This window comes from Plasmodium yoelii, assembly GCF_900002385.2.
Source record: "Plasmodium yoelii strain 17X genome assembly, chromosome: 10".
NCBI classification, from domain to species: Eukaryota; Apicomplexa; class Aconoidasida; order Haemosporida; family Plasmodiidae; genus Plasmodium; species Plasmodium yoelii.
The window spans coordinates 544,551-563,440 of NC_036182.2; the positions used below are offsets into that span (position 1 = coordinate 544,551).

The 18,890-nt window shown below is 25.0% G+C and overlaps 4 protein-coding genes across 4 annotated transcripts; 2 read left to right on the forward strand and 2 right to left on the reverse strand.

Moving 5' to 3' along the window:
* Positions 1-1,558: 1,558 nt before the first annotated feature.
* On the forward strand, positions 1,559-10,432 carry PY17X_1011100 (uncharacterized protein; the record flags this gene model as incomplete). The annotated part of the gene is made up of 1 exon (XM_718819.1): positions 1,559-10,432. One exon carries the CDS (start codon positions 1,559-1,561, stop codon positions 10,430-10,432), a length of 8,874 nt encoding a protein of 2,957 aa, XP_723912.1.
* Positions 10,433-11,427: 995 nt separating this feature from the next.
* PY17X_1011200 (conserved protein, unknown function) lies at positions 11,428-12,979 on the reverse strand (the record flags this gene model as incomplete). Its single annotated transcript, XM_022956198.1, has 4 exons — positions 11,428-12,204; positions 12,344-12,525; positions 12,645-12,720; positions 12,890-12,979. 4 exons carry the CDS (start codon positions 12,977-12,979, stop codon positions 11,428-11,430), a joined length of 1,125 nt encoding a protein of 374 aa, XP_022813274.1.
* Positions 12,980-15,604: 2,625 nt separating this feature from the next.
* PY17X_1011300 (ribonuclease H2 subunit B, putative) lies at positions 15,605-16,651 on the forward strand (the record flags this gene model as incomplete). The annotated part of the gene is made up of 1 exon (XM_725360.2): positions 15,605-16,651. The coding sequence occupies one exon, from the start codon at positions 15,605-15,607 to the stop codon at positions 16,649-16,651; it is 1,047 nt and encodes a 348-aa protein (XP_730453.2).
* Positions 16,652-17,418: 767 nt separating this feature from the next.
* Positions 17,419-18,720, reverse strand: PY17X_1011400 (cytochrome c oxidase assembly protein COX15, putative; the record flags this gene model as incomplete). The annotated part of the gene is made up of 1 exon (XM_725361.1): positions 17,419-18,720. One exon carries the CDS (start codon positions 18,718-18,720, stop codon positions 17,419-17,421), a length of 1,302 nt encoding a protein of 433 aa, XP_730454.1.
* Positions 18,721-18,890: the final 170 nt, after the last annotated feature.

Sequence of the window (18,890 nt, forward strand, 5' to 3'; positions counted from 1 at the left end):
ACATTGTGTACATACATGCACATATATATTATATATATACATGGACATATATGTATACAAACATTATATATATGCTTAAAAAAATGTAGCATCATATGCTATTTTCAGATTCGAATTTATACCAAACAATACTATGAATATGCCATTGCTTGCTGAAATACAACTATTTCATGATTTTTATTAAATATAGAGCTGTTAAATTCATAAACAAAATACATATATGCATATATGTGTGCAATGTATACTTATGATTTTTAAGTCGTAGTATACATTCGAGAAAGCGCCATAAAAATTTAAGCGCATAATAAAATAATTGCTTGGCAAAAGTATAAAAAAAATACAGAATAAGAAAAATAAAAGGAATATTTAATAATATATATATAATAAATTTATTAACATATATATATATATTTTTTTTTTTTATTACGAATTTTATTCAAATATTTTTATATAGTTTAAATCTAAAGTTATTCCCCCACATTGCCGTTTGTTGCTTTCCTACAAATTCAACATTCGTTATTACGTAAATATGCATGTATTAGATTTATTTATTTATTTATATTTATTTTATTCTATATAAGATATATTTGTAACACACAAATTAAAATATAAATTATATATATATAAAATTTCAAAACAAAATACATTAAAAAATTATATTGTAAAAGAAAAGTGAACTCCCAAAGTATTCATGTAAAATAATGTATATTTTTTGTTTTTTGCACACTTAGTTAAGCATGAAAAATATATTTGAGTTAATATTAAATAAATATTGATATAATGTTGTTTGTGATTATCAACTTTTAAAAATAATCAGCCCAACACGTTTATAGCAAATTATACATGTAATATATAAGTGTAATTGAATGATAATGTTTTTTTATTTTATCGTTGTTTTTTATTTTGTGTATGTTTTATATTTTTTTGAAGTAATTAAAAAATTGAACAATACAATATTTTTTAACTAAGAAATATAATTTTTACTTTTTTTTATATTTCATTATATTAGTTTTTTGGTTTTTTTCCTTTTTTTACCTTACTAAAGAATATAAATATAGTAATCCATTTATCTATATATTTTTATATTATATATATGTTTATGTGTATGTATATTCATGAGTATAATGCGCAAAATTATGCTCATATTTATAATTCGTTATTTGTGCACTTCATTATATATATTTTTTTCATAAGTTCCATATTAATCTGAATATTATAATTTTTTTTATAATTTTTTCACACACAACCACATATATATATGGACATGTAACATATGACATATAAATTATGTGACTTCATAATAAATAAAAATATATATTATATATATGTTCATGTACATTTATGTCTATATATTTGTTCATCTGCCTTGAGATTTTGCCCCGATGTTTGCATTTTTTAATTAAAAATCATAAATATTGCACATAATTCTGTATGTGCATAATAGTATTATTTGTTTCTTTTAAAACGATTTACTATATATATACATGAGCATATCGTGAATATCAAAACAAAGGTTTATTCTTAATTATAGACAAAAAAAACAAAAAAAACAAAAAAAATGAAAAAGAAGAAATCGGCCAAACATGGCTTATACGATAGCCGTTATGAAAAAGATGCGTGCGGGGTTGGAGTTGTAGCAGATATAAATGGAAAATCTTCAAGGATGGTAATTCAAAAGGCTATGCAAATATTATTGCGACTAAGCCACAGAGGAGGTGTACAATCAAATAATGGAGATGGTGCAGGAATATTAGTTGGCATGCCGCATGAATATTTTCAAATGCTAAGTGATACATGCCAATTACCTTTTTTATTGCCAGAAAAAGGGGATTATGCAGTTGCTCAAATATTTTTACCACATAATGAAGAAAGAAGATTATTTTTATATCATGAAATAGAAAGGGAAGTGTATAACCATGGTTTGGTTGTTTTAGGATGGCGATCACCTATACCTGTTAGAAGTGACGTCATAAGTGCTACAGTAAAAAAAAGTGAACCTTTTATTGCTCAAATGTTTGTATGCAAAAGATCAGTATTTAAAAATTATGACGATTTTAATATATACCCCTTTTCGGATATAAATTTTACAGATGATACAAATTTAAATTTAAATGAATTACCTGGTGATATAGAATTACTTTCATTTTTTATAAGAAAAAAATTAGTAAGACATAATGATATGTATTTTTGCAGCTTTTCTTCAAGAACAATAGTATATAAAGGTTTATTAACTCCATCACAAATATACTTATATTTTGAAGATTTGCTAAGTGAGCAATTTACCACTTATTTAGCTATGGTTCATGTAAGATTTTCAACAAATACATCCCCTACATGGTATGCTGCCCATCCATTTAGACGAATTTGCCATAATGGTGAAATAAATACAATTAGTGTTAATTCATTATTATTTAAAGAGAGGATGCAACTAGCTAAAGCACCTGATTTTTTCAAATCCGTTTCTATAAAAGATTTAAAGCCAATTAATGAAGAAAAATACATTATTTATGATAATGACGATGAAATAATACATAAAAGAGACACATTTGAAGATATTATGTTGACAAAAAATCGATTAAAAAAAAAATCGAGACGAAATTTATTACTAAAATTAAAAAGAGATTATACATATAATAGCTCCGCATTAAACTATCAAATAAAAAGAGAATACATGAATTCAGATATTAATAGTAATTCTGAATTTTTAAATAATATGAATGAACAATCTAAGAGTTCTTCAGATGACTTATTAGATATAAATGAAAAAGATAGCCATATGAAAAATGCTAAGAAATTTATTACAGGCAATACTGGTATAAGCAATCCAAATGATTTTGGAAAATCCATGAAATCACAAATAAAATACGGTGAAAGTAAAAAAACCAAAGGAGAATTAAGTTTTCCGTCTGATTCTTCTTTATTTGACAATGCAATAGATTTTCTGACTATGACAGGGAGAGAAATCGAACATGCAGTTATGATGCTAATGCCAAGAGCATATCAAAAAGATCCAAATATAACTCCTTTAGAAAAAGCATTTTATGAATATCATACATGTTTAATGGAACCATGGGATGGACCAGCTTTAGTTATATTTACAGACGGAAATAAAGTAGGCGCTTCATTAGATAGAAATGGTTTAAGGCCAGCTCGATATAGTATAACTAATTATGGGCTATTTGTATTATCTAGTGAAACCGGGGTTGTTGACTTACCCTATGATAAAATTACACATAAAGGATGTGTATATCCAGGAAAAGTTGTGTTAGTAGATTTTAAAGAAAAAACATTTCTTAGACATGAAGATGTTTTAAGTAAATTTTTAAAATTAAATAATTATAAAAAATGGTTAGATCATTATTCTATACATTTAGATAATATTATAAAACCTGCATCTAATATGGAAAATATACGTATGACTGCATATAAATATGGAGCTATTCTGAACAAAGATAACTATTATCACCATACTAATCATGTAAATAATAATAGTACTAGTAAAATAGGACAAATAAATAATCCAGATCGTCATGATGATTCTTTAATAAAAAAATTAAAAGCTTTTGGTTATACTTATGACGCATTTAACATAATCATATCTCCTATGGTTAAGCATGCAGCTGATGGATTGGGAGCAATGGGTAATGATACTGCTTTCCCATTTCTTAGTTATTTACGTAGAAACTTAGTATACTATTTTCAACAAACATTTGCTCAAGTTACTAATCCAGCTATTGATCCAATTAGAGAAGAAAATATAATGTCTCTTATGAGTATTTTAGGTAAAGAAGGAGATATATTACATTGTACATATACAAATTGTCAACGGATATTTATCAACGGGCCAATATTAAATGAGCCATTGTATAATATGCTACTTCAATTGCCCGATTTTCCACATATAATTATTGACATGACGATAAGTTTGGATCTTTTGGAGCATTTAATGTCAACAGAAAACCCAACTTCACCCACAGCTAATGGCGAAAATGATGACGACAATTTCATCAAGTTTGATGTAGTAAAAAGCTATTCATCTCCAAAAAAATCATTTATCCAAGACTATACACCAAAAGCCGAGGATTCTGCAAAAAAATATGTTAAGGATGATCCTACTGCAAATAATACTGGTGGGAATAAGAAGCCACGTGTATTTTCCAAATATCTGATAAAATTTATTGACAGAATTAATACAAAGGTTGAAAGTGCAATTAGAAGAGGTAGCCAACTTATTATATTATCACATGGAAATGTCAGCGAATCAAGAGTTCCGATATTTTCTATAATAATCGTTGGTGCACTACATAAATATCTATTAAGTAAAAATTTAAGAACGAAATGCTCTATTATTGTTAAAGCCGGTGATTGTTTTGAAATACATCATTTAGCTGTTTTACTATCTTTTGGAGCCGATTGTATTTATCCATTTATACTTTATGAAAGTTTACAATTTATAAAATATGGTAGCAATGAAGCTAGATTAAGTAATCAACAGCTTATTAGTAATTATAGACATGCAACTAATTATGGTATATTAAAAATAATGTCGAAAAATGGAATATCTACATTACCTAGTTATAAAGGTTGTGGTTTAATGCAGCCATTGGGTATATCTGATGAAATTTTAAAAAAATGTTTTATTAATGTTTGTGACTCAATAATAGGGGGAGTAACTTTCGAATTTGTTGAAAAAGAAATTTTAAGAATATTCAATCACGCATACCCTAAAAGAATATTAGCATTAAATGTTAAAAATGCTAATGATGAGTTAGATGATTTTGGTGAATATCATTTTAGAAACATAGGGAATGCACAAATTCATATGAATCATCCCGAAACAATAAATTTATTACAAAGAGCAACAAAAACTGGAAATTTTGATACTTATAAAAAATATTCAGAATTGCAAAATGAGTTAATCAATCATTGTGAAATAAGAGGCCAATTAGAAATTAATTATAAAAAATGTCCATCTTATAATAAAAAAAAAAAAAAAAATGAGCCTATAAATATTAATTTAGTAGAGCCTATTAATAAAATATTACTACGATTTTGTACAGGTGCTATGTCTTTTGGTTCATTATCTGAAGAAGCACATACAACTGTTGCCATTGCTATGAATAGTATTGGATTAAAATCGAATACTGGGGAAGGTGGAGAAGCTGAGGATCGAATAATACAACCCAATAATAATAATAACAATGAGCCCAATACATCTTCAGCTGTTAAACAAATAGCATCAGCCAGATTTGGAGTTACAGCTTATAGCTTAGTAAACGCCCATGAATTACAAATAAAAGTTGCACAAGGATCAAAACCAGGGGAAGGAGGAGAATTACCAGGTTATAAAGTAAATGCGAAAATCGCTTCAGTTCGTAGAAGCACACCAGGAATTGGTTTGATTTCACCTCCACCACATCATGATATGTATTCTATTGAAGATGTTGGGCAATTGGTTTATGATCTAAAAAATATAAATAAAGAAGCAAAGATATCTGTTAAATTAGTTTCAAAATTAGGTATTGGTGTTATAACATCTGGTGTAGTAAAAGGTAATTGTGAACAGATTCTAATTAGTGGTATGTCAGGAGGTACAGGTGCATCTAAATGGACATCAATAAAACATGCAGGTTTACCTTGGGAAATTGGTTTAGCAGAAGCACATCAAACTTTATGCAAATCTAAATTAAGAAAAAGAGTTATTTTGCAAATAGATGGACAATTAAAAACGGGTAGAGATGTTATATTAGGGGCATTATTAGGAGCGGAATCTTTTAGTTTTTCTACTCAGCCATTAATTACTTTAGGCTGTATTATGATGAGGAAATGTCATTTAAATATATGCCCTGTAGGTATATGTACACAAGATCCAGAATTAAGAAAAAAATTTGCAGGAAAACCAGAATATGTTATTAATTTTTTTTTCATGGTAGCAAACGAAGTTAGAGAATATTTAGCTAGTATGGGATTTCGAAAATTCTCACATATTATTGGTAGATCTGATTTATTAAAAAAAAAAAGTCACTTAAAATATGATGAAAAAAGAAAACTTTTAGATTTTTCAAAATTATTATTCCCTGGTTGGAAATATTATACCGAAGAGCAAAATAAGGAAGATGGTGATAAGGGTTACACCAATAGTGAAAAAAGAAAAAAAAAAAAGAAGGAAATTGAAAAAGAACGCGAAAAGGAAAAGAAAAAAAAAACGTTAAATGCATATTCAATGCATAATAATATAATTAACAAATATAAAGACCAACAAAGTGGTAGTTTAACCCCTTCTGAGAAAAATATAAGAAAACAGGTTCTTATAAATGAAAATTTGAACACTGATATTAAGTATGATCCATCAAAGGAGGAACAACATGGTGTTAATACAATAAAGGAAAGGGTAGGGAAATTATCATATGAAAAAATTGAAGAAGATGAGGATGGAGATGATGAAGAAGAAGAGGAAAGAGAAGAAGAAGAAAAGGATAAAAGCACAAGTGAAGAAGATGAAGATGAGGAAGAAGAAGACGAAGAAGAAGAGGAGGATGATGAAGAAGAGGAATATGGTGAAACAGATGGAGATGATGTAATAGAAAAAAATTTAAGCCTAACATACAGAGAAGATATGTTAAAAAATGTAGATAAATTGAATTTTCAAAATAAAGCATTACGAAAAAAGTCAAAAAGTATATCTGAAAAAAAAAGTCATGTAAAAAAGAAAAAAAATAAACCTATTCCAATATTTTGTTGTGAAACACAAAATCATAAACTGTGTGACATTATAGACAGAGAATTAATAAGACGATCTAAAATTGCACTTTTAAATTGTACTCCTGTAAATATTAATATGCCAATAAAAAACACAGATAGAGCAGTTGGAGCAATGTTAAGTTATCACATTATTCAGAAATATGGTGAAAAAAGTTTACCAATGGATACTATAAATGTAAAATTTAGAGGAACAGGAGGATTATCATTTGGTGTATTTTTAACTAGTGGATGTAATTTTGAATTAGAAGGAGATGCAAATGATTTTGTTGGAAAAGGTTTATCAGGTGGAATAATTTCAGTACATTTTCCTAAATCTTCATTATTTATTAATGAATGCCAAAAAAATATGATAGTAGGAAATTCAGTGTTATATGGCGCAACAAAAGGTCGAGCCTTTTTTGCAGGTAGAGCGGGTGAACGATTTGCCGTTAGAAATTCAGGAGCTATTGCTGTAGTTGAAGGTGTTGGATGTCATGGTTGTGAATATATGACAAAAGGTATAGTTGTCATATTAGGAGAAATTGGATGTAACTTTGCGGCTGGAATGAGTGGAGGTATTGCATACGTATTAGATATAAATGAAAAGAACGTAAACCATCAAATGGTTGATTTAAAAATATGTAAAACTATGGATGAAAAAATGACTTTAGAAAAATTGTTGCATGAACATTATGATCGAACAAATTCATATACAGCTAAAATGTTATTAAATGATTTTGATAAAAATCTAGAAAGATTCACAAAAGTTATTCCAAGAGATATAAAAAGAGTATTAACTGAAGCATGCATAGAATTTGTAAAAACAGGAAACGAAGAAGCTGCATCTATACTTGATGATTGGGCATCTTTATTAAAAAGTGTAGATCATCCTGAAAATATGTACAAAAAAGCTATGCAATTTTTTACTACAATTTCTGATGATATATCAGGTTTATCAAAAACATTAGCATTAAGGAATGTAGATGGATTAATTATATATGATATATTACAAGGAAGTAATCATAGAAAATTATTAAGAATTAAAAATGTGGGATCTAATTTGGTTAATGATTCCAATTTTAATACAGAAGAAAATATCAGCTTTGAATCCGACCAAAATAAAATATTCGATTTTGAAAAGTTTACATATAATCTAGAATTATGTAGAGCTAATAATAGAAAATGGAGGAGATACGTGCAAATACCATTTAAATGTACTGCTTTTTCTGATTTTAAAAATATATTCCCAAATCGTCTTGATGATAAGTCTAAAGAAATTATTAAAAAGTACATACTAAATGAGCAATATTTACTAGATGTACATCTTAAATCACTTAATTCAAATCAATTTATTGAAGGGTTGCTAAATAGAGAAGATGAAAGAGATGCTTATATTAACCAAAAACAGATTAATCCAAATATTTATTCTTTTAAAAATATGTTTTATCCCGCTGATTATAATGATTTATTATGTATAACAGATGAGAAAAAAAGTGAACAATCCATCTCTATAAATCCTGATACTAACAAGTCAAATACAGAATCCAACGAAAACATTAATAAAACAGATAAAGGAACTAGCGAAAATACTACAATAGATACACAAATTGTTATACAAGAAAAAATACCTAAAAAAATTAATATAATAAATAATACTGAAAATGAAACAGGAGAAAATATTCCACGAACATCCATTGATAATATAAATCAATCAAAAAATGATAATTCAATTAAACCATTTTTAGTTGCTAATCCAAATAAAGTTACAGGGTTTATGGAATATGAAAGATTATCACATCCATTAAAAGATGTAAGTAGTAGAGTGTTAGATTATTCTGAAATTATAGTTCCAATAAATGTAAAAAGTAAGCTACATAATCAACTTCTAAAAACGCAATCTTCTAGATGTGTAGATTGTGGAACACCAACCTGCCATTACCCAAATTCTAGAGGTGGAGGATGCCCATTAGGTAATAGGATATATGATTGGAATAACCTGATTTATGAAAACGAATGGAAAAAAGCATTGGAACGATTATTAGACACAAATAATTTTCCAGAAATTACGGGAAGAGTATGTCCAGCTCCATGTGAAGATGCATGCATATTAAGCATAAATGAAAAACCAGTTTCTATAAAGTTTATTGAATTATCTATTATTGAATGTGGTTTTATAAAAAAATGGATACAACCAATTATACCACGTACAAGAACGGGAAAAAAAGTTGCTATAATCGGATCAGGACCAAGTGGTTTAACAGCAGCACAACAATTAAATAAAGCTGGACATCATGTTGTCATATATGAAAAAGGAGAATATTTCGGGGGATTATTAATGAACGGTATACCTAGTGTAAGGTTAGATAAAAAAATTATAGAAAGAAGAATAAGTTTAATGAAAAAAGAAGGAATAACTATGAAAAATAATATAAATATTGGAGTTGATATAAAATTAACTGAATTAATGCAAAATTATGATGCCATTTTATTAGCTACTGGTTATGAAATACCTAGAAAATTAAATATACCCGGATCTAATTTAAATAATATATTTTATGCAATGGATTTTTTATCATCCTTTCAAAAATCCCTAATTAAATCTGATTTAATGGATGACCAATATATAGATGTATCTGAAAAACATGTTATTATATTAGGTGGTGGTAAAACAGCTGCAGATTGTATAAGCTTAGCTATACGTATGGGTGCAGCTAGCGTTTTACAATTTACAAGAAAAGAAGCTCCGCCTATTAATAAAAATAAAAATTCTTGGCCTGGTTTAAAAAATATATTTAAAGTCGAATATTCACATGATGAAGCTATTGTTATACAAGGAAAAGATCCAAGAGAATTTTGTATAAGAAGTTTGGAATTTATTCCTTCAAATAAAGATCCTAAAAGAGTATCTGGTATAAAGGCTATCAAAGTTAAGCCAAAAAGAGGTAATATCACACGCAATGGAGTTAATAATTCTATTAAAAGAGACTTAAGTAAACGTACACCCTCCCCTCAATATAATAATTCGACTACTAATTTAAATACCAGTATTAGCGGAATTACAACAACAGGAAATGAATCTACAAATACAAATGGCAGTTTTTCCACTATACTAGCTAATACTCCCTCTATGGATACTAATTCGCAAAAAAACAGTGCCAAAAAGCAGTGTATTAACAAAAACAATAAATTAAAGCAGAATAAAAACACAGCTAAAAGAAATTCAGATGAATCTCCTATTTCAAATAATAGCAATTACAATCATAAAATAAATAATATGAATAATGAAGTAGTGAAAAATTATCAAGTTGTAAAGCCAGAAAAGGAATATGTTGATATTCCATTTACAGAAAGGGTTTATAAAGCAGATATCATAATTTTAGCTCTTGGATTTTTAAAAACAGATGATTCAATATGGGAAAATGATACTATTAAAATAGAATTAGATAATTATAATTGTATAAAAACACATAATAATATTTATCAAACAGCACATAAAAAAATATTTGCGTGTGGAGATTGCAGAATCGGACCAAGTACCGTCGTACAAGCTATTGCAGAAGGAAGAGATGTTGCTTCTAAAATAGATGAGTTCTTGACAAATTCAACTTCAATTTTACCCCCTTGTAACACATATTATTATTATCCTAAAAACTATAAATATACCCCATTTAGTTCTGCACATTGGGGATAATTCGTCATGTTCGTTTATATATATATATATACATACATGCTTATTGCTTCTTTAGTATTATATTTATTTATCTTTTATTTATTCGATAATTATATATCTTAATTAAAATTTTATTATTTGGTTTGTAACAGTTTTGCTTTATTTATATACAAAATAACGTTATACTTATGTTCATTGGTTTTATAAATTTGAATTCGTGTTACATACAAAAAGAAAATAATAATAAAAAATGAGAATAAACTTTTAAAATGTAAAAACATACTATTTCTTGATAATGTAAAGAAATAATTTAAAATATGCATACACCTTTAAAGATGTAAGCACGAAAAAGGCAAGTATATATAATACTATGTATATCAGTATTTCAATACTTGTTATATCTTTTTCATAAATAAAAATAGCTAAATAATATTCTATTGGATAAAATAAATTTATATAAATTTTATGAAAATAAAAAAACTGAAAATTAAACAATATATAGACTTACACAAGAATTATAAGCGCATATCGTCAGTTTTTCTATAAGTTATTCTATTATTTAAAAATATATATATCTTTGAAAAGCCATATAAATATCATTAAATCGTAGAACTTATTTCATATAAAAAAAAAAAAATCTGAATTAATAATCGCACATACATGTCTACATACGTATTATTGAAACGGTATTAGTATATAAACCCCAAAAACGATAAAAAAAAACAAAACAAAATCGAACAAAGAAACAAAAAAATGACAAAATTTTCTGCGAAATGTGAATTTATATTAATATATACACTTGCAGAAACATATTAAATAAAGACAAAAGTAAAACAGTTTTTCAAACATTTTCTAAAAATATGCATATATATACATTTTTTTTTGATAAAATATTCAAATAGTATAAAAGCTATATAATATAAAATTTATTTAATAGCATATGAAAGAGGCATTCACGTTGGAGTTGTTTTTGCTTGTGTATCGCTGAAATTATTTTTCCAATTTATTATGATGGTTTATTTTACAATTTTTCTTTTATCGCACATTTTGTTTGATAATATTTCCTGTAAACTGGAATGTGTTTCCATTAAACTGTCTTTTGTGCTCATGGATGAATATTTTAGATATTTTTTTTTGTATGCATCATTTACTGCAATCCTTTTCGAATTAAACTTATTTTTATTTTCTTCTATTAATTGTTCTATTATAGACTTTTTGCTATCAATGGTATTGGAAGAATTATTATTTTTATTATTTATTTTTTTTACAGAATTGATTTTGTTATTTACATATGATTCTTTCTTTTTCTCTTTTTTTTGAGGATCGACTAATTCGCTTGTGCTAGACATAGAATATTCATATACTTCTTTTTGCTTTTCTATAATCACATTCTCATGTTCTTTATTTATCTTTTTAATTTCTTCATTCAATTTATCAATATATGTTTTTGTAAATAAAGCATCTCTCTCTTGTTCTATATTTTTTTCTTTTCTATTTTTGTTGTTCTCTATTTTGTCTTCTATCCCTTCTATTGTATTACATGCGCTATAGTAATTCTCCTCACAGTTATGAATATCCTTCTTTCCATTTGATGAAATTATATATGATGTGGTGTTATTATTTATTATATTATTTATTTTATTCAAATCTGTAGAATTATTTTCAAGTTCATCATTACTTAAATCATTTTTTTCGATATTTTTTTTTCCTGTTAAATTTTCCTTTAATGAAATAAATTCTTCTAATGGCTGATTAGTTTGGTTTGCATTATTCTGTATGATATTTTCTTCATTCTAATATAAAAAAGGTATTTATTATTTGTTTTCAATTTGGTTATTATATACATATAATTTGCATGAACATATACACATTATAATATATATATATATATATATATATATATAAAGTGCGAATACATATATTCAAATTAACCTGAGTGGTGTTTTTTATTTTTATGTAATTCTTCCATTGTTCTTCACTAATTCCTATTTTTTCTGCCACATTTGTGCATAAAATATCTTCAGGGTTTAATATCTTGTAGTTTCCAATCCACATTTTTGGTTTGTCTTTATTTGGGTAATAAACAAAAGTTCCTTGGACATTATTTCCCTCAACTAACATAATAAAGAAATCATGAATTAGACAATTTATTATAAAAAATAAATAACTATGAATGCGCAATATATTTATAAAGTTTATTATTAATACTATTTAGTATTCTTTATTTTTTTACCAGTTGTGTTATTATTTAGCGCATCTTTCATCATCTGATTAGGGAATTCAGGATCTTCTACCATTTCAGGGTCACCCTATAAATTATATATTCGGGTATATTATTTGTTTAACTAATGTATTTATATATGCACACATTATACATATGTGTATTAATACAAATAAAATTAAATATACACAAACAATTACTTCCATTTTTTACGCGATTATAAGGAAATTATCTCTATTAATTATTTTACTATATACCTCATTTATAGTTTTGTATTCTCCAATTTGTGGGCTTAATTCATATAAGCTTCGTGGTTTTTTTTTCTGGTCACTTGCTATATTTCCCATATTTAAAATAAAAATATTTTATTTTTTTAATTTTAATTATTTTTAGTTTTTGTGAATATTTTGTGATATATATTATAGACTCAACATGAAACACTTAAAAATTTATGAAACACTACACAGTGTTTTAATTAAAATTCATATAAGTTTAAACAAATATGTATATAATAGCTAGACAAACAATATTTTATTAACATTATTTCTTTTATAAGAAAAGTATAATTTGAAAATGTTTAAATATATGAAAATGTGTGGAATATATTGTTTTCTAAGTTCTTTTTCTTTCTATCTATAATTTTTTATATCTTTATATCCATTTAAAAGTACTATATGATTTACAATCTTATATTAATATTTAAAAAAAAAAAAAAAGTTAATTGGTATATGCACATTAAAGCTTTTTAATAAACCTGTGGTTCCGTTGTTTATATTGTCTTTAATTAAATATTAAAAATGTGTGTACTTTATTATTTATATATTTTTTACTTTATTCCCTTTCTCTTTAACTTACGTTTTTATGGAATAAAACATGTAACTTTTTATCATATACATATATGTATATATTTTTATTTTATTTAATTTTATTTTGTACAACTCAACTTAAACCTTTAAAATAAAATTGGCAGACAATGATCTTTTATTATACCTATAATTGTGTTGCTTTTTTTATTTCATCAGTTTTTCTAATATATATAAAAAATATATTTTTTAGATAACATTCATGAATGTCTATAGAAATATATATAATGTTAACTTATAACAACACAAAATGGGATTATGATAATATTGAAATATATAGGTGAATAGGAAAACATATACCTTTTTTGAATCAAAATCAGGTATATATTTATATTTTAAATTTAATTGATTAGTACAATTAAATAAAAACAAATTAAGATTTCTATAGAATCTTTGCATGATCTTATTACTATTTTCAATTACGCATGTAAGATTATATATTTTTTTAATTATATATATATATGTGTGCAATATTCATATAATTGAATTTTTTGTTCTTTTGAAATAAATGTGTATATTTCGATGAATTATGAAACCATTTTAAGACGTAAGAACATAAATACTTATAGCCCATTTTATAAAATGGTGTGCAAATTAATGCAAAACTATTTCTCTGTATGTATTTTAAATTAAAATTAAATTAATTATATTTTAAAGGTTTTTTTCGTATATATATGCATACATACTCGTAAATTCCAAAATCAAAGAAGAAAAAAGCGACTTCAATTTTACCCACATTAATATGCTGATATTTTTTCAAAGCAAAACAAATACCCGTGTTTCACTAAATATGTATATATATAGTTGTATTATGTTGGATTTTTAACTTTAAATACTTTTTTTTTAAGCAATGGTATGGAAAATTCCAACTTTTATTTAAACTTCACAACCAATATATATATATATATATATCGTTTGATTCTCATCTGTTTAATATGAAAAGTGTACAAAAATTTAAAAAATATGAATCGGAAACAACTTTGAAATCGTTTAAAATGGCATACCCTTGTTTGAATATACGCGGAAAAAAAACTATATCAATGATATAGGATCAAAAAAAACTATATGTAACTCATTTTGTTCTAATCTACGCTATCTACACATAATACGAAACATATATTTATATATGCATAATCATTTATTGTATAAGAACGATGCGCTATATTACAATTTGTTAAGTAACAAAAAATTTAACTCTGTATTTTTATTAATTTATATAATGCCATATATTTTGGGTATAGCTTTATTTATAAGACTATTAGGGCATTTTACTCGTTATGATATATACAAAAAATTAAGCATTGTACTTTAAGAGACTTGAATTAAAAATGGGCCTAGTAAATATACTACACTTACACACATATAATACATTTTTTGTACAAACATATATTAGCGAATTTAACAATTTTTTTTAATTAAAATGAAAGAATATTCGTATAATGTGTATTTATTTAATTAATTAATTAATCAGTCTTGTATGCACATTTTTCATAATATAATAATATACGTAATTACACAAAGGAGAAAATTTTGAGTGTTATATCGGATGCATTATGTCTTTTAAATATTTACTTCACGTCGTATTTTCCGCTAATTTTAAATATTATTTTATCATTTATTTTATAAGGAATAAATTTTATTTAATTTATTAATTTTGTTAAATGTGATATATTTAATCCGCAAAAAGTAAAACATTTTCAAGCCTCATTTTAAATCGTTTGATTTGAGCAATTTGCGAAATTGCCGTAATATGCATTATTTATTATGAGCAAATACGCGGGAATATATAGATTTTAATACAAATGAGTATGGGATTCTGTTAATAAATTAACTTATAAAAAAATAAAATAAGAGTAAAATAAGGTAGTAAAATAAATAATATATATATGAAGTCATGTGGTATAATACACATACGAAACGTGGGAATAAAAAATAACTAATGTTCTCACTTTGAAAAATAAAACTGAATTGGTTTCAGTTTATTTAATAATACACATAAAAAATATATTATATAAAAATAGGGTAGTAAAATAAGGTAATAGGAAATATACCAAGGAAAGAGAATATATTTATATTTTGATTGATATCATTTACGATTTTTTTTAGAAGATGGATAACGAAAATGCGTTTTTATTTCATATATTTGCGCCATATACACATAAAAATGAGGATACACACAAAAATATAATAAGAAATTACTCTTTTATAAAATTACCAAGCATATCAGAACCCTCTAAAGCCGTATTATACCATTATAACGAAGAAAGTAATGAATTATATTTACTGGAAAAAAATTATTATAATCCCAAAATTGAGGCAATTAAACATGAAAATGATAAAATAAATAAAAGTCATATATCTATATTTATTAATAATTATGCTATAGAAAATGAATACAGTTTTTTCTGTTATCCTATTGATGCTATTTTTATTTTTATATCTATAATATATAAGAACTATTCAAACAATACCTATATAACATTAGAAGACTTACTAGATAATGTATTGGGCTGTAACATTGATGATCCTCAAAAAACAAATCAAGTTATTAAAAATACATTATATATTTTTAATAAAAATATAAATCAAATAAAAGATAGACTAAAAATAATATGTGATGAATTATATGAAAATGGAAAATTATTTTTTAAACCAAATATCCAAAAAGTTAAAAATTTTTATAATTTTAAATGTATTATGTTATATAATTATATAATAGAAAATAAAATCGTTTTCCCTGATTATGCTCAAAATATGGATAAAGAATTATTAGAAAAATATCAAACATCTCTTAAAAATGAGCAAATATTAAAAATAACTAATGAAGGAAATATTAATGAAATAGACAAATATAAAGAATATACAAAACACCTAGATAGCTATTTTGTAGAATATAATAATGTATATTATAAATTTAACGGACAAAATTTAAAAACGTTTATTTGGCTAATTATGAAAGGATTTATGTATACATCATTAAGTGAGAAACTTATACCTCAAGATATATCTGATAACTTAAATAAAATTAAAGAAGAGAATAAAAAAATCAAAATTCAACAAAATGAAACATTTACAAAAGGTAAAAAACATACATTGCAAACTCCAAGAAATCAATTAATGATTGACTCATTTTTTAAAAAAAAAAAAATTAAATAAAATTTGTTACAAAGATGAAGGAATAACAATGGTCTGATATTTGTCTTCATGCACATGTTTAATGTGTATATATTTAGATAAAAAATTTAATATTCTTTTTAAAAAAAAAATATCACAGATTGAACAAGACTACTTATATGTTCTTTCTATGTTTTTTTATATACCAATTATTAATATTACTGAAAGGAAACATATACGTAAATAGCCTATAATTTGTCTTTAGCTATGTATACATATATGTACAGATAAATCAATAAACTCAACTTTTTTAAGTTATATATATTTTTTTAAAATCATTAAATTATGAACAATGCATAATTGAATTAATGTCTTTTTGATTCACATGTTGTTAATAATCTTGAATATTCAAATTTTTTAACATAACTAAATTTATATATACAATTAAAAAAAATTAAAATACATAATGAATAAATAGTATTAAAAAACAAAACAAAAATTAATGAGATAAAAATAAAACTGTAACAATACAGGTTACTATAAATAATTAAACAATAATAAGCACATTTCTCTCAATACATATACATATATATTAATATATGTATGTGCATGAGGAAATATGTGCAACATATAGGATATTTCGTATGAGAAACTGAATGAAATTTCACGAAATATATTTAATTTATTATAACTATATACCCATTATTTTGCATAAAAAACTATATTTTTACAAGACAAACGTATATATTTTTAACACATCAATGTTAATGTTTGGGTATATATACTCGAAAGAAAGAAGTGCCAACCATTTAAAGCTTGAAACAGGACTTCTTTAATAGATGTAAAATAGTTGTCAGAACGGCAAATCCTCCAAATTGGTGCACTAATGCCAGTGGTATCGGTACGTGGTGTACTAAAACAGATATACCTGTGATCATTTGTGTTGTCGTAATAAATGGCAAAACCATAAAGTGTTTTTTTGTTTTTTTTGTCAATGCCATTGTTTTTGAATAAAAATATAATAGAAAACTATTTAAAACAATTAAATAACTCAACATTCTATGATTAAATTGTACAATAGCAGTATTTTCAAATAATTGTTTATATTGTGTTATATTATTTGTATAAAATTTTTTTACTTCATCGGGTATATATTTATCTATCATTTTTGGCCATGTATTATAAGCATAACCAGCATCATTACCAGCTACAAAACCGCCATACATAATATTTGACAAAACTAAAAATGCAAATGAAAGCAGTCCAATTTTCATGCCTTTAGTAATATGCTTCTTTTCATAAAATTCTTTTTTCAATTCATTTAATAAAAATTCGTTCCAATTTTTCGATGAACTATTTAAAAATGCTTTTCTTAATTTTCCCATTTCAATTAATTTTAAAGAGTTAAGAAAAAGATAACTATATGTTGCCGTGGCACAAAAAAGATGAAAAACTAATCTATATGGTGAAACTCTTGGGGTTTTATTTTCTGTTTCTGGTTTTTTAAAGCCACTTTTAACCATCCACCATCCTACAAACCCTTGAAATGCTCCCAACCCAAATATAAATGACAATTTTTTAAGCATATTTTTTTTTAAACTATTTTTACATAAAAAATATGTAACTCCACTAATAAAATATAGACCTATTCCACGACCAACTGTTCTGTGTAACCATTCATTAAAAAATATTTTTTTATATTCTTCTAAAGACATATTATAATGTACTTCTTTATATTCTGGCGTTAGTTTATATTTTTCAAATTCGTTTATCCATTCTTCATCATTTTGTGGATATTTTACCCCATTAACTTTCCAATCAGTTATCGATAAACCGCTTTCAGTTAATCGTGTATATCCTCCTAAACTTATCATGCCTAATACTAACAAACTGCAGGTGTTTAACCAAATCCCCACTTTGAATTCGTAGCCCTCTTTTACATAGTTTCCATATTTTTCTACTTTCTTTAAAATAAATGCTTCATCTTTATTAGATAATTTATTAAACGTGTTGAAAATCCTTTTATGCTGTAATTGACTTTTCCCATTAAATATGTTATTGGCAACTTTTCCAAGGTAACTATATTTTCCAAAAACTTTATTTAAATACATCTTTCCGAATTTTATTAAATTTTTCCTAAAAATAATTCTGTTAAAAAAGGGTATATACCTGTATTAAAGAGAGAGATGTGCACAAGCATACATGCATCCCCATACACACATATAATAAATAAATATATATATACAAAATTAGTTGTTTGAATTGGGAGTATGATGTCATA